The sequence below is a fragment of the Mesoplodon bidens genome (assembly GCF_964165515.1).
Source record: "Mesoplodon bidens genome assembly, chromosome: 19".
Taxonomy (NCBI): domain Eukaryota; kingdom Metazoa; phylum Chordata; class Mammalia; order Artiodactyla; family Ziphiidae; genus Mesoplodon; species Mesoplodon bidens.
This window is the reverse complement of record NC_138179.1, coordinates 20815219-20830595: the sequence shown is the minus strand read 5'-3', so window position 1 is coordinate 20830595 and position 15377 is coordinate 20815219. Positions and strand designations below refer to the sequence as shown.

Below are 15377 nucleotides of genomic sequence, written 5' to 3'. Positions count from 1 at the left end.
GGGCAGGCAGGGCTCCGGAGGTCACAGCTGAAGATGCAGGTATGTGGGGCGTGGGTCTTCTGGAGCCAGGGACTAAAAGAGGGGGGGCACGACCCGGAGGGAAGAGGAGAAGGAGCCGGGGGTGGGAAAGGGAGTTCAGCACTTCGGAGGGGGAGGGGGTGGAGACCGAGGACGGGCTCCAAGAGAAGTGACGGGAAAGCTGCCGACAGGGGGGGCTCCCCCTCCCCCAGAGAGCCCTGTCCCTGTTAAGACTGCAAGAAGCGGCCCCCAGGGTGATGAGAAAGGCAGTGGAGAGGTCAGGTGGCCAGTCCGGGCTGGGGAAGCCCTTCCAGCTCCTGGTTCTGCTTCAATTCCCTCATCCTGCGGAGAAACAAGGAAGGAGTCAGAGGAGACCCGCAGATCGGGGAGATGGGGTGGGGGAGGGGGCAGGCCCAAATCCAGTGAGGGAAAGGGCAGCACCTGTGCCGGCAGCGCCGCAGGAATCTCATGATCTTCCGGGCTGCCTGGTCCTGCTTCTTGGTGAGAAAGGAGCCTCTGGTGGAAGAAAGAAAAGATGAGACCTCACACGACACTCAGGCATCCCCTGCCGTCCGCCCCTTAGGGACCCTGGCAAGTAAAGGCAGGGGGGCAGGCTGATGAGTCGGGAGTCCACGGACAGTGGGCATGGACACAGTGGGTGGGCAGAGAGGGCCGAAGGGCCGGAGGGCTAGCGCCGTACTTGTTGCGGGCAGGCAGGGTGCCCGTGGGCCGGTGGGGAGGCCCTGGCCGGCGGCGGTAGGAACGGTAGTGCTGCTGGATGAGCACCGCCGCCCTGCGGCTCTGCTGAAACCGCTTCTGTTCATAGTAGCTTCGGAACTTGCTCTGGATCAGGATGGCCGCCTGGGTCATCTTCTTATAGAGTGCAAACTGCAGGAGTGGGGAGGAGGGGCAGGGGCTGAAGTGGACAGAGACCCAAACCCCTGAGGGTCACCCCCAAGTTCAGTTGATGCAAGTCTATTTCTCTAATCCACACGCTCATGGAAAGGCTGAATCATCACAGACAACCTCACACCCAGGTCTCACGCCTAATACCTTAAGTGCAATCCAGGTCAGCTTGTGGAGAGAGAAGGGGAGTTAGGGCTCCGGCAGCATTCTGGATGCTCTGGGCTGGAATGGGTGTGTGTGGGTGTGGGTTGGCGGGTATGCTTTCAAGAGAGGACCGTCTCACCTGCTTGTACTTCCGGTAACAGCGCTGGATCACAGCTGCTGCTACCTCCTGCTGCTCCTTCAGCCGCCGGCCCTAAGGGGAGAGAAGGAGGTCTCAGCACTTAACTGCCCACCTAACGGGCATCTGACCTAACCTTCCGACTTGCCTGGGATCCCCGACCCTTCACCCCATCCCAGGCCTGTGTGGATGACTGTTGTCCCTCCCAAAGTCCTGGGAACCCATAATCTCCCTGTCCAAGATTGTGTAATTCATCCCCTGAAACACCCAGCCCCCTGACCTTGTACTTTCGGAAGGCCGTCTGGATGACTCGGGCTGCCTCGTACAGTTCCCGCTGCTCGTGATCCGATAGGGTCAGCAGGGCAAAATCACTCTCCATCTTGCCACTGGCAGACGCAGAGAGAAACTCTGCCCAGGAAGGTGCCGGAGGGATAGCCAGGCGACCCCGCTCAAAGGGCAGTTCGCTGCAGGGACAGGGAGAAGAGAGGCCATGGGGCATCTGCAGTCCCTCTTCTCCCACCTGGAGACTGCTGTGAAGGCACAGCCCCAGCAGCAGAGCCTGCAGAGTGACTTCAGAACTCAGCAGCCAGTGCCAATCCCCTTTTCAAAGGCTCTGGGGCCTGAGCCAGGATGGAGCCCTGGCCATGAGGAAGCTTCCTCCCTCCCTCCCATGTTCCTCTGAAGAAGGATCTGGAGGCTTTGTCCTGAGCTGGTCACCTGGGAGGGGCTGAGCTGGGGAAATGGTCCACATTCTCCAGGTAGCTGGCCAACCAGGACATGGTCTCGCTGAGCCCTGCAGCCCCCGTCCGCTCCCGCATTGGGGCTCCGGCCTCAGGCAGCCCGACAAAGTCCTCCCGTTTAATCCGCTCTGGTGTGGCTTCAATGATCTGCTTGGCCAGTGAGATCATGTCCACCTGGATGGAGGAGAAGCTGGGTGAGCCTCGAGGAGCCCCGACTGCCAGCTGTTCCGGCCTGTTCCGGCCAAGGCCGTAGCGTCAGTCCACTTCCTATCTTGTTCCTCCTCTCAGCACCAGACGATGAGGCCTCAGGGACGGCTGTCCCTGCTAACCCTGTCTTTCTCCGCCAGTGTTCCAGACTCATTTATACTTCTTGAGGTCCCACTCAGGAGTACAGCCCTCTGTGTTGAGGCATGGAAAACATAGGCTAGGAAGGACATATACCACATGGGGATTCAGGAGCTGGGCAAATGAAGGGCTTACCCTTCCAGGCTGACTGCCCCATGCCAGCTCCCACAGACCTGGCCATGCCCGCCACCCCATCCCACTCTCCAAGAATCAGCTCAGAGCCTGCCAATCACATGACACCTTATAATGGCTCCAGCCTTGCCTTTGCTCCAGGCCTGAAGCCTGCAGCACTTCCTGCTGGCCACACATAAAGCAGCCTACCTTGTGGAGCTGTCTACATTTTTTGTACTCCAGTGCTACCCAGTTAATCCATTAGCCTCTCTAAAGCGGATATGTCCCCAGTCCTAGTGGAGGAGTATGCTGCTGCACTTGAAGATTCACTCTCTCATGTGTTCATTCATTCCACAAGACTCTCTTAGCTCTTACCCTGTGCAAGCATTCCCCCCCCCGCCCCCTTGCCCCAGGTCATTGCCAGGTGCTTCCACCTTGCCAACCTCTCTGCTCCTCACTCCTCCCCACTCCCTGCCATTGCTCTCGTTCCCAAAGAACCGTGTCCCTTCGTGGATCAACAAGTAACCCCTACAACCCGACTCTAACTGAAGATATTCCCCAGAATTTTTAACCCCCGATGCCTCATGACTCCTGAGTCACAAGCTCTGACAGGAGCTAAGCAGAGGATAAACCTGCCTGTCCCTAAATGAGAGTAAATGGCCCCTTCTTCCCAAACTGCAGCCAGACTCTGATTCTGTTTCATGGAATGGTCGGCATCACCCCACCCCGCGCCCCACTCTACTTCTAGCCCTCATAATTCCATCAGCATAAGTGGTACCGGGATCACATCCACAGCTGGTGGGCTGTCAGTTTCCGCTGGAGCAGCCCCACCATCTGGGGCCGGTGGGAGAGGAGGCGGTGAGGGTGGGGGCCCTTTGGGGTTGGTGGCTTCATAGTCCATGAGGAGTAGGGGGGCCTCTGGGGCACCAGAGGAGAGCTGGCCTGGGACCATCTCCATAGTAATCTCAGAGGTTGGCAGAGGAGCAGGGGGAGGACTCCCATCCGGGGCACTAGAATAGGCTGATGTGACGGAGAAAGTGCCATCTGATAGCTCCGAAGGCGAGGAGACACTGCTCAGACCTGCGAGGTGAGGGAAGGGGGTGAGGGCAGAAGGCGCCACCTGCCCCCTTGCTGCTCTCAAACTCCCTGGCCTTGCTGCTCTTACCTTCCCATCCCCGCCGCCTCTTCTCGCACTCTGTCTCCCACCCTCTGGCTTTCCCCTGGCCTGTCCTCCCACCCACGGTCCCCTCTTAAACCCTCACCAGTGTCTGGGCTGGAGGAGGGCGGCGACAGGGCAAGCGGGGGCTCAGCTGAAGCTTCCTGTCTCTGCAGTTCCTCAAGGCAGCGGGCGAGGCGCACGTGACCCCGGGAATGAGCCACGGACAGGGGCAGGCGGCCCAGAGAGTCGGGAATGCTCAGTGCCTGTCTGTTCCAACGGAAAAGGAGCACGGCAGCCTCCAGGTGGCCCAGGGCACAAGCCCACATCTGAGGAGAAGAGGGTGGAGGTGGAGGTGAGGCCTGGGGCCCGTCCTCACTCCTTCCCTGTATCCCTCAGAGGATCTTCCCTTTGAAGAACCGTTCCTGTTTCCCGTTGCCCACGTGCACTCAGGAACCCAGCATCCTCACCAGAGGAGTGCAAGAGAAATGGTCCACGTTGAGTGGGTCAACCTCTTGCTCTAAGTCCAAGCTTCCGGTCTCCACACTCCTGGAGGGTTTGGGAAAGGGACAACAGGGTCCAGTCAGGGAGAAAGGGCGCCCGGTAGGAACTTCAGAATCGAAGGGACTGGGAAGCACTAAGGTCAGTGGGATAAGCAGTCAAAGAGATTAATGAATGTAAGGAGGTCAAGAGGTCAGCGTTGTAAGTCAGGGGACATTAAAACTCCCCCAAGTGCAAACCCTCTTCCAGCCCCTCTTCCTTTCCACAGTGACCCCAGCTCCCATGGCAGGACTCCAGTTCCTCCTCAGTCCCTGGGCACCCCCGCCCTGCACCCACGGCCCCGGCTCACCGCCACTGGCTCAGGGTCTCGATGAGGCGGGCGTAGCCCTGGGCAGCAGCCAGGTGCAGCAGGCTCATGCCCCGGAAGGGGCTTCCATGGGCCAGACGTTCAGGACCCCTCCAGGTGGAGCGTGGGATCATGCTCTCTACCAAGACTACCACCCGTGCCTCGAACCCGGGCCCCTGGCCTTCATCCTGTGGTGCACACAACCTTAGGTAGAGACCTTAGCCACCCCACGCCTGTCCTCTCAGCTTCCAGTTCTGCCCTCTCCCCACACGTCCCAGTCTAGGTTCCCACCACTTGGATCTCTGATGGCCCATCAGTCCTCCCAGTTCAAGTTCCTGGGTGTCCCCCACCCCCACCCACAGGCAGCTTCCTTCAGGTGCCAGACCTCACACCCACTTGCCCATGTTGTGCCTTCACTTTGGCTCAGATCAGTGCCATATCCACAGATGACTTCTCCCCCTCAGAACTCAGAGTCCTCTCCCAGCCTTCTTCCCTCCCGAGACCTGGGACCCCCAGAGCACTGAGCCCCAACTCCCTGGATCCCCTCCCCCACCCTCTCCCTCACCTCCACCCTCCTTCAGGCCAGAAATAGTCTGAAGCCTGTCATGCCAAGAGGGTGCCCAGAATAGCCAGTCTTGCCGTGGGGCGGGGGTGGGAGCAGGATGGCGTCAGGGACAGGGAGGAGGGCTGGCTGGGGCTGGAGAGTGAGGGGAGTCACACACTAGAGCCTATTTCTAAGGAAGACCCTCCCCCTGCTCCCTACCGTCGAGTGCCCTCCTCGTGGAGGTACCTGAATCGGAGGGGCATCAGGACCCCGGTAGGGGGCCTGCCCAGCTGCTGCAATCTCTGCCATCCGCTTCTCCATCTGCTCCAGTCGCTCCAGGATGGACATCCGGAACTGGTTGTCTGAGAGGGAGTGGACATGGGGGGCTTAGTGGGCAGAGTCTAGGGGATGCCCTGGACACCAAAACTGGACCCTGTTCCAGAGTCTGGGTGGTGAAGACACAAGCATATCCTTTCTTCCTCTCCAAACAACGGCCCTTTACCCACCCACCTGAATACAGCCCCCCAGGACCAGTCCTCAAACTAGGGGTCTTCATACTATCCATCGACCTAGGACCTGAATCCAGAACCAAGACTGTGTCCTTCAAGACACACGGACAGTAGGACTCCCCACAGAGAATCCAGCCCTAGCTGCCCCAGATCTCTCTCTCTCTCTCTCTCTCTCTCACACACACACACACACACACACACACACACACGCGCGCGCGCGCGCGCGCGCGCGCGCGCTCCCAGCCTTCTCCCAGGTGACGGTTCTGTCCCTTCTTGCCCCAGACACTACCTCTGTAGTGGGCTGGGGCTCAAGGCCTCCAGGGTCCCTCCTCTCTGTTAACCACTGCCCCAAAGAGCTCAGAGACTGTGATTTGAGAAGCACCACCCCCTCCTCCTGGCCCCCCGCAGCTGTCCACAAAGAGAATGGCGGGGAGGGGAGGTGACAGAGAGGGATGGCCACGTCCATTCCTCCTCCTCCCCCCACCACCCCATGCACAAACGCACACGCACACATGCACACGTCCCAAGCTATATCTGTTCCCTCCTGCGATCACACAAGGACAAGGAGAGGAGGCAGGAGGGGGTCAGAGCCATGGGGAAACAGAGAAACCGGTGCAGGCTGGGTATGTTCTGAGATGCCAGGACAGAAGGGCATGAAGGTAGAGAGGGGACAGTGGGGAGGAGGTGGAGAGGGATGAGCAGAGACTCAGGTGTGACAGGAGAGTGTGGAAGAGATAAACAAGGAGAGGAGAGAAAGCGCAAAGGAGATCTGGGGGACATACCGAACAGGCGATAAGGTAGACGGGAAGTGAAGACAAGGGTCCAAGGAGAAATGGAAAGAAGAGGGAGGCAGGAGACCCACAGGAGAGACGGTAAAGCACAGATTAGATAGGGACAGGAGGAGACGGAGACAAGCAAACCTTGAGAAAGAAGCAGATGCGGAGAGAAACAATTCTGAAAGCCACAGGAGGGATAGCCAGTAAAAGGGACAGACACAGTTCTGGATTTAAACAAATACATACACGTACACACATACACATGTATGTATGTGCACCTCTGTATAAGAAAATATGTTAAAGGTGCTGTATGTTACTGAGCAATGTTATAGTCAATGTTCATTTTCTACTTTGTGCTTTTCTGTAATTTCAAAATTTCCTATAATAAATGCTTATCTTTATGATTAGAGGAAAAAATGATAAGAAAGTTTAAATACGTGTTTAGGTACATATATACACTCATGTTTATCCCACGTATGTTGCTCTACACCCTGTCGCTGCCCCCCCCCCATCCTTTGAGATGCAGAGGACAGGACAAGCACTGGGACAAAGCTGGCTCCAAGATTTACAGGGAAGAGGAGATGAAGGAAGTTTGCTGCCTCATTCAGAAATGACTAATGAAGCAGGAGCTGGGAAGAGTAGTAAAATAGGGGCAAGGCAGTGGCTGCCTGAGTCCTGAGGGGTCTAGGAGCATGACATGCTCAAAGGTTGTGGGGTCAGAGGGCTAGGTACTCACCGTCCAGTGACAACCAGTCAAGCTGAGTACTAGGCAGTGACAGGAATCGGCGGGCTCGATACTCAAAGAGAACAGAAGCAGAAAGGGGTCCCTCCCGCCCTGCCACCTGCAAAGACACCAGCCCAACCTCATGGGCTGGGGAGGGCAAGGATCAGGGAGGGGGCTCTCTTTCCTGGGCTCTTTCTCTGACCGCCTGTGTCAGGGTCACAGGTGATCATTTCACATCTACCTCCCCTACTCCCCCTGCTGTGGGCCCCAGAGGCTCCTGGCTTCAGTGGCCTTGGCACTAACTGGGGAGGGGTTCCCTTCATCTGAGAACTTAATACCTACTATAGGCCAGAGACCCCTTGGACTCTAGACCCTGTACTTAAGGATGCTGTTGTTCAGCACCAAGGTATAGAAGCAGAGGATCCAGAAACACCTATACTTAGAAACAACTTGATGGTGGTGAAATCTCTTGATTCCCCAAGATCAAGGTCCAGAGGTCATAACCCTGTTACTAAGATGCAGGAAAGGAATTATCTGCTCACCAACAGGGTCTAATAAGAGCTCTTTCCCAGGGTCTCAATGTCTATAGCCTGGAGAATGAAACCACCAGGCCCTGGCCCCAAGACCAGAAGCTGAGACTCCCAATTCCTAGCTTCTCTGGTCTCAGCCCCTCTCCTGAAATCCACCATTGAACAGGGCTGTTGAGACTGGGGGAGGACACACTCATAGACAGCAAAGCTGTCAACCTGTCACTCTAGTGGTCCTTAGGGTCCCACAGCAACATTGCTGAGTGCCGGGTAAGGGGCAAAGTTGGTGGCAAAAGGGCAGAGATGAGCCTTGGCAATGACATCTAGACCGGGGCTGTCCAAAAGAACTTTTCCTCAGTGACAGAAACATTCTGCATCTGCACTGTCCAATAGGGTAGCACTAGCACATGTGGCCACTGAGCACCCAAAATGTGGTTAGTGTGATGGAAGAAGTGAATTTTAGGGCTTCCCTGGTGGCACAGTGGTTAAAAATCTACCTACCAACGCAAGGGACAGAGGTTCGAGCCCTGGCCCAGGAAGGGCATCCTACATGCCACGGAGCAACTAAGCCCGTGAGCCACAACTACCGAGCCTGAGCTCTAGAGCCCGCAAGCCACAACTACTGAGCCCGTGCACCACAACTACTGAAGCCTGTGCACCTAGAGCCCGTGTTCCACAACAAGGGAAAGCCATGACAGTGAGAAGCCTGTGCACCACAACGAAGAGTAGCCCCCTCTCACCGCAACTAGAGAAAGCCCCCGCACACAACGCAGACCCAACACAGCCAAAGGAAAAAAGAATTAATTAATTTAAAAAAAAGAGAAGTGAATTTTATATTTAATTTAATTTTAATTCATTTCAATAGGCACTTGTGGCTAATGGCCACCATATTGGACAGCACAGGTCTAGAAGCCAATGTCCTTCAGTCCCAAGACTGGTTGGAGGAGACCAACATCTCTCCCTTCTCATTCTCCCAAGAACTCCCTGGATTGGGGCCAGAGGGCCTGGACAGACATTAGAGACTTGGGTCAAATGCCTAACCTTACAGGAGGGGAGGCCAAGGACCTAAAAAAGGAACAGACTTACCCAAGGTCACCAGTCAGCTAAAAAGTAGATTTCTTAGGCCAGAACTAGACCTTCTGACACCTAAGCCCAGAGTCATCTGCCTGCTGGCGGACTACAGGGCTCAGCCCCCGGACTGGATGAGGTCCTTCCACTCTCAGGAACAACCCAACACATTTGTTTCCAGTGCTTCCTGGAAGTCCTAACTGTCCTATCTTAGTCCCTTCCCCTACCATTCCCAGTCCCCATACCAGGACAGTAGCAGCGTAAGACACCAGGCTGGACAAGTGAGGCTGGCACTGCGATGTGATCGAAGACACAGGAGTAATGCTCGGCGGCCTCTGTCCAAGGTCCTGTGATGAGCACCTTGACCCCACCCTGCAGACGGAAGTCAGAGAGCAGTGTGACTGGAGCTCTCTCTGTTGAATATCCCTTCACTCACTCACTCATTCATTCATTCAGACCCTGAGAGAGTATCTACTGTCCTCTGTACACTCCTGGGTCTGGGGTGCAGGGATTGGACAGGACCCAGTAGAGGGAACTCAACCCACTGTCCCTTCTTCCCACACTCCTGTCCTCTACCTGAATCTGCCAGAAATGGGGAACTCGTTGCCTCCCCCAAGGCTACCAACCCATTCGCAGATAGCTGTCACTGGAAGGAAGTCCTTTTCTCAGGCTCCCTCTGGACCCCCACTGTAGTTCCTGCTTTCCCTCTCTGGAGCAGCAAAAAGCAGAACTTCTCCACTGCTGAACACAGGCTTTCAGCTTCCCAAAGTTTGTGATCACATCCTAGTTGTATTTTCTCTTCTCCAGGCTGAGTCGTCCCAGTCCCTCCCCGGCCCCACCCCACCCCGTGAAACAGTCACCAAGGAATGAAGTCCCCTGGGACACTTGAGGGACTCACACAATCACAATTCACAGGTAGAAGGAGGAGGGAGGGAGAAAGGGTTAGTCAGAGGGCCTATGAAAACAGAAAAGGAGCTACACTCTACGAAAAACAGAGGTTGGGAAGAGAACTAAGCAGCCGTGGGAACTGAGGGAAACTAGGTCACAGACCACGGGGTAAGAGGGATGCAGGAGGGAGGAGAGAAGCCTGAGACTCACCTCAGGGTAGGACCACTCTGGGGAGAAGTCTGTGATGGTGCTAAGAGCAGGAGAGAGCTGGGGGGCTGGGGCAGGGCCACTCGGAGCTTCGTCACTGATGAGCTCTCCCATGAGGTCAGGGAATGATGAAAGACTGAAGGGCTCCAGTTCACTGGCCCCGCCAGCTCCTCCAAACAAGGCCTCCCCTCTTCCTACTCTGCCTGATGGCTCCAAGGGGGCAGGCGAGGGTGCGGGTGAAGGAGGGGGTGAAGGTACAGGTGGGGCAGCCCCCTGGGCCTTGAGCTCCTCCCCACCGTTGTCATCTTGAATGAAGAAGCAGTTTCCTCTTCTCCCGCCTGCTCTGGGCTGTGGAGGGAGACCCCGAGCAGCTGCCTGGGGCTCCAGGGCAGCAGCGGGCTCTAGGGCAGGACAGGGGGTATGGGCGGCCTCTGTCTCAGGGAAGTCTGGGCTTACCCCCTGCCCTCCTCCATATGTCTGGCCCCTCTGTGGGCTGTTGAGAAAACGATCCGGGTCAAAGGCAGGGCTGGGAGGAGCTGGCGGGGCAGAGGGCTCAGAGCCTACGACTACAGCCAAGCTCATGGAAGGCCTAGGATCGGCCTGGGAAGCCAAGTGCCTGGTGGGCGTCAAGCCCCCAGTTCGCTGCTCCAGTCCCCTCAGGAGGAGGATAGCGGTGCCTCCTGTCGAAGAACCCCCTCGGGAAGTGGGAGGGCTAGGTCTGATCTCTAGGGGTTCCGCAAAGCCGGAGGAAGAGGAGGAAGAGGAAGAAGAAGATGGGGAGGTATGTGCCTTGGGGAGCTCTGGGGGAAGTGGGGCTATCAGTGGAGGGGGTTCAGGGGGATGGGGATGGGGGACAGAGGTCAGGGTTAAAGCTCGGGGCTCCACTTTGGGAGAGATGATGCGGTGTTTCGTGCTGCTGCATTTGTGGGTAAGGCTCCCAGAACCTGCAGTGGAAGGGGTGGTGGGGAGAGAAGGGATACGACACATCTTTCTCCAGCCTTCCCTTACTGGAAAGCTTTCATGCATTTCCTGAGATGTCACTAAATACCAGAGGTGTCATACTGATTATGGCCACTGGGAGGCGGCAGAAATATTTCTCCTCCCCCTGGAGAAGCACCACAGGAGAGGATTGAGGGCTTGGGGGAATAGCTCAGAGAAATAGGTAAAGGCACAGAAAAAGGACAAGAGAACAGAACCAAGTGGGTACCAACTAAGAATAAAGCTAAGCCTGTGTGTAAGTGGTGGTGCTAGGGTGGCCAGGAGCCGCTATATGAAGAAAGCAAATAAAGAGCCTGGGCTTCCAGGAATCAAGTAAAAGGAACTGGGCAGTGTGCAGATGGGAAGGCCTCTGCTCATCTGGCCCATCTTTCTGGAACATGCAAAAGACATGCAAATAAGCATGCAAATCCCAGCCATCCCCCTGGTGTGAGAAAGAGCAGCACACTAGGAGGGAGGAGGGTTCCAAGGTCAGGGGTCACTAACCAAGGCCTCCACTGCAGAGACAGGCGTGAGTTCGGGGTGCAGGCTTGGTTGGGTGGGTGTCCAGGATCTGCTGCACCAGCTGCTCTACAGAGAACTCCTCTGTCCCGTTCCCACAGCTCCACTTGATGCCATGAACTAGAGGAGAGTTGGGGGGAAGTGCTGTGGGACCCCCACAAAATAGTCACCAGGGAACCTTGATGGCTCTTCCAAGCACCTGAGATGCTCTAAGACTTCTGGCCAGGTGAACAGAGGCCAGCAGCCTCAAGACAGCTCCGACCTGTAGCTCACAGCTGCCCTCCATATTCCAACACCTTAGATCACACCAGGGACCCTGGTACCCACCCACCCACCCAGGAAAGACCCCTCCTGGCTTGGGGGGAAATGGTCACCCCACAGACTCCTGAGTATAGAACCCTGGCCCCTTTGGGAGCTCCCTATGTCCACTCTCCCCATTGACAGCTGTCCTAGCCCTGCTGCCTTACACATGGGCTTCAGCTGTCCCAACAGCTCCTCCCGGGACCACTTGAGCCACTCTCGACGGTCGCTGCTGATGGAACAAAAGATGGGGCTGCAGCCCTTTCCACAATCCTCCAGGGCTGGGACGTTCAGGTAGTGCACAAGGACGATGTCAGGGTTCTGAGAGCACAAAGGTACACGCAGAGTGCTATGGGGTCCTGCCGCCCAGGGGTTCAGCCTCCTAGTCCTCACTTTCTTCCCAGGCACCCCCAACCTCACCCCCCAAGTTCTGGCTCTCTCCATCCCCAAACCCCTTTCTCTTCTTCCCAGTCTCCTTTTCCCACTCAGTACCTAGTCATCCTTCCACTTCATTCTTGCAGGCCCCCACCTCCCTCCAAGAGCCAGGTAGACTCTGTCTCCCTGAGCTCTTCCATCCTCACCTGGAGCAGCCAGTAGCAGCGCCGATGGAATGTGGGGACGATGGAAGAGTGAACGTAGCAGCCATAGAGACACTGCCAGGAGACAGGCTGGGGTGGGGGGAGGGCTAGTCTGCTCCCCAACTCTTCCTCTGTTCAGTCCCTTTGCAGGAATCCCAATCTTTCCACCAGTTCCTCTTTCACCCTCACCCACCCCCACCTATTCCCCACACCTTTCAAATCCCAGCACCCCAAGTCACCCTGGGACGGAGAGGAGGGAACAGTGGGGCCAGGGCCTTACAACAAGGACCAGATTTGCCATATGGAACTATCCAAAAATCAGAGGGCATGGCAACAACGCATCCAAGATGAGGAGCAATGATTTGAGGGAAGAGAAACCTGTGCTTAGAGGGTCAGTACTCGGACCCCTGCAGGAAATGCAAGAGAAGTAAGGGGGTTGGGCATCTGTGTCCTCCAGAGGGAGGTGTGGCCTAAGTCCTGGAGAATTGGGTCATGGAGGGAAATGGGAAGCAGAGAGTAGGCTAAGCAACCACCTAGCAGATCCAAAGTGAGTGAGAAGGGAAGAGTGACTGGGAGGGTGGTAGACAGAGAATGTCACCAAGCCCTGGCAGGGCTGGAACCCAGCTAGTGGGGAGAAGGAGGACCAGGGCAGGTGAGCTGGAGGCCTCGCTTACCTCCATGCCCTGGACCTTCAGCTTCATGTGGTCCTCTCGGGTGGTCTTCCCGTCCTTCCGCTTCTTCCAGAGGTAACCATCCTTCCGGTATTTCACCTTCTTGCGGTTGTAGAGGATAATAGAGCCATTCTGAGGCCTGAGGAGGGAAGGATTGGCCTCGAGTTCTGTGTACAGAACCCAGGACCCCTGCCACACCTCACCTTCACAAAATTTCTCACCTTGTCTTGGGTGCACAGGATAGCCACTCATCATGCTTCTCGAAGGTGATCAAGTAGGATGCAATCTCCTGCAGGAGAAGAGGCACTCAGGTGGGTGTCCCCTTTCCAAAGTCTCAGGCTGGCCTCTTGGTCTTTCCCATCTATACCTCGGGGATAACAACAGCGTCTGTTCTACAGCGTCCTTGGAGGACTGAATGAGATAATGCAGGACAAGTACTGAGCACAGTGCTTGGTTTGTAGGAAATACTTTGTAAGTGGTAGATAGTATCTTCACACAGGTGGATATGCCAAGGAGAAGCGAGCTACTACAAGATGCAGGGCTTTATACCTCTCCTATGATCCTCAAAGAGCCTAGAGAATGTCGACAGGCACAGCAAGACCCCCATTCACACTCCTCCAGCCCACCAGGCCCTGCTACGCCCTAATCCCCCAGGCGCCCTAGACAACCTCGTTTGTATTCCACCGGAGCCGCTCTGGAGGCAGCAGCGCACAGCGAGGAAGACACTCCAGCAGCTTCCTGGGTAGAAAGATCTTCAGGTGGTGGCTGTTCTCTAGAGGGGATGAGAAGGGAGGACTTAGGGTGCTGCTCCTGATATCCCTGTGATAATCCAGGGGAAAAGGGCCAAATCCAGAGCATGGGGCGGGGCGGGGTGGGAGGGTGGGATGAAATGATGACAAGGAGAGCAGGGATCCAAGAATTAGAAGGTCACCACCACTTGGGGAGAAAAAAAGGCTGTGCCCAAACTGGGAACCTGGATTGTGAACTCACCAGCAACCTCGGTGGTGTCCTTGGTATTCATGGTGAGGGCTCCAGGGGGCAAGGTCACCCCCGGCCTGAGGGGCCGGGGGGAGGGGGAGTCTGTGCTGGGATGGGAGAGAACAAGGTCATGGCAGAAGCCTGCACACTATCCAGGATGAGGAGGATGAGGTGGGAGACCAGGTACAGAACTGGGTCGTGATATCTAAGAAAGATGAGGAAGCGAGAGGAAGGGGCTGGACTATGATGTCAGAGTACAGCCAGGGAATGGAGGATTGGGAGAACCCAGACATGGTGCCAGGAACCAACACGAGTGGGAGACACAACAGAACAGAGTAATCAGGAAGAGACCGGCAGGGTGGGGGAGGGGAGAAGGCCAGCTGGGCTGGCGTTGGGCTCTTGCGGGTCTGGGGCTACGGTGAGGTCAGGTCCTGGGGCTGGGACTCAGAGCATCCGGTTCTTGGAGGATGCTTTGGCAAATGAGAGCCTGGATGCTGGGGGGAGGGCAGGAGATCTAAGTCCGGGTGGAGAGCTAGGCCTTAGAAGACACACCCTGAGTTACTTCTCTATTTGATTTTTTCGAAGGTGAAGGGCAGATCTGACAACTGATCTTAACCTACACCCTTCCCTCCAGATTGGTCAGGGCCTGGTTGAATCTGGGCTAGACGCCAGGACCCAGCAACCCACCTTCAGGACAACCCATCCTCCACCCTGAGGCTGACCGCCCTGTGCACCCCGCCGCACCTCTCTCCCCAAAGCCTCTGCCTCCCTCGGCCTCCAGGCCTATTCTAGCCCATCTACCACTCTGGCTCCAGCCTGAGCCCCCACCCTCCTGGGGGAACAGATGGAGGCTGGAGGATGCTCTCAGCGCAGGCTCCACCAGGTGTCCGGGGATGGGGAGGGGAAAGAGGCCCGTCCGAGCTCGGCTGTGAGCACTGGAGCCTGGGGTGGGGTAAGGACTCCGCCCTAGGGCGCAGGTGCGCAGTTCGGGATGGGGAGCCGGCCAGGGTGCGAAGCGGGCCCGGGGGCGGCCCCCCCACGGCGGGGCGGTGGTCCCCGGAGACGCTCCGAGGTGGGAGGGTCCCGCCTCCCTCCCGCACGGAGGGATGTCCTGCAGGAGATGCGGAGCAAAGTCCGCGGACGCGTGGCGGGCAAGGAGCAGTGCGGGTGCCGGGGTGCGGGGGTCCCCGGGACGGTACTGCCCGGCAGGTCCGCCGTGGGGCCCTGCGCCGAGCTGCGCCCCCTGGCGCGGGGAAGGAGGACGGAAGCGGGGAGTGGGGGCGAACCGGGAGAGGGCCGGTGGTCCCCGGCGCGGCGCGCAACGTCCGGGCCGGTGGAGCTGCGCCCCCTGGCGCGGGGGCGGAGAGGCAGGCGAGAGGCCCCGGCTCTTACCTCCCGGGGTCCCGCGGGTGACGGCGGCAGCGGCCATTCTACCCCACACCGACCCCCCCCAGCGCCGGCTGACAGCGGCGTCCGACGTCACTGCGCACGGGGCGGGGCCTCCCAATTAAGGGGATGGGGGTCGGGACGGGAACCTGGGGTCAGCACACGTAGGGCGCTGGGTGGGGCGCTGGCTGGAGGGACTTGGCTTCCAGGGCCCCGAGCCAGGCGGAGGGACGGACTGCCGGGAAGTCCCGGAAGGGGCAGCAGCGCTGAGGGGCAGGATGCGGGGTCCCGGAGGCGGAAGCTGGGCCGGTTGACGTGACC

The 15377-nt window shown here is 57.5% G+C and overlaps 1 protein-coding gene across 4 annotated transcripts; it reads right to left on the bottom strand.

Moving 5' to 3' along the window:
* Nucleotides 1-13: 13 nt before the first annotated feature.
* Nucleotides 14-15195, bottom strand: CAMTA2 (calmodulin binding transcription activator 2). Of its 4 annotated transcripts, none has more exons than XM_081218726.1 (22): nucleotides 15063-15195; nucleotides 13683-13777; nucleotides 13361-13464; nucleotides 12914-12981; nucleotides 12696-12831; nucleotides 12025-12111; nucleotides 11611-11764; nucleotides 11129-11263; nucleotides 9650-10590; nucleotides 8797-8923; nucleotides 6969-7103; nucleotides 5194-5309; nucleotides 4407-4591; nucleotides 4027-4105; nucleotides 3663-3885; nucleotides 3179-3480; nucleotides 1922-2118; nucleotides 1485-1668; nucleotides 1208-1279; nucleotides 719-906; nucleotides 460-534; nucleotides 14-360 (listed from the first exon to the last, which is right to left on the bottom strand). In XM_081218726.1, exons 2-22 carry the CDS (start codon nucleotides 13711-13713, stop codon nucleotides 297-299), a joined length of 3603 nt encoding a protein of 1200 aa, XP_081074852.1. In that variant the 5' UTR covers nucleotides 13714-13777; nucleotides 15063-15195; the 3' UTR covers nucleotides 14-296. The 4 variants fall into 4 exon arrangements, with proteins under 4 accessions (XP_081074852.1, XP_081074853.1, XP_081074854.1 ...); XM_081218727.1 differs by having other exon boundaries at nucleotides 12025-12096; XM_081218728.1 differs by lacking the exon at nucleotides 12025-12111.
* Nucleotides 15196-15377: the final 182 nt, after the last annotated feature.

Coding starts and splice junctions, on each gene's coding strand:
- CAMTA2 (XM_081218726.1), bottom strand. CDS start 13,713: ATGAATACCAAGGACACCACCGAGGTTGCTG. Junction 12,982..13,360: donor TCCGGTGGAATACAAACGAG/GTTGTCTAGGGC, acceptor CTTCTCCTGCAG/GAGATTGCATCCTACTTGAT. Junction 535..718: donor ACCCTGCCTGCCCGCAACAA/GTACGGCGCTAG, acceptor TTCTTCCACCAG/AGGCTCCTTTCTCACCAAGA.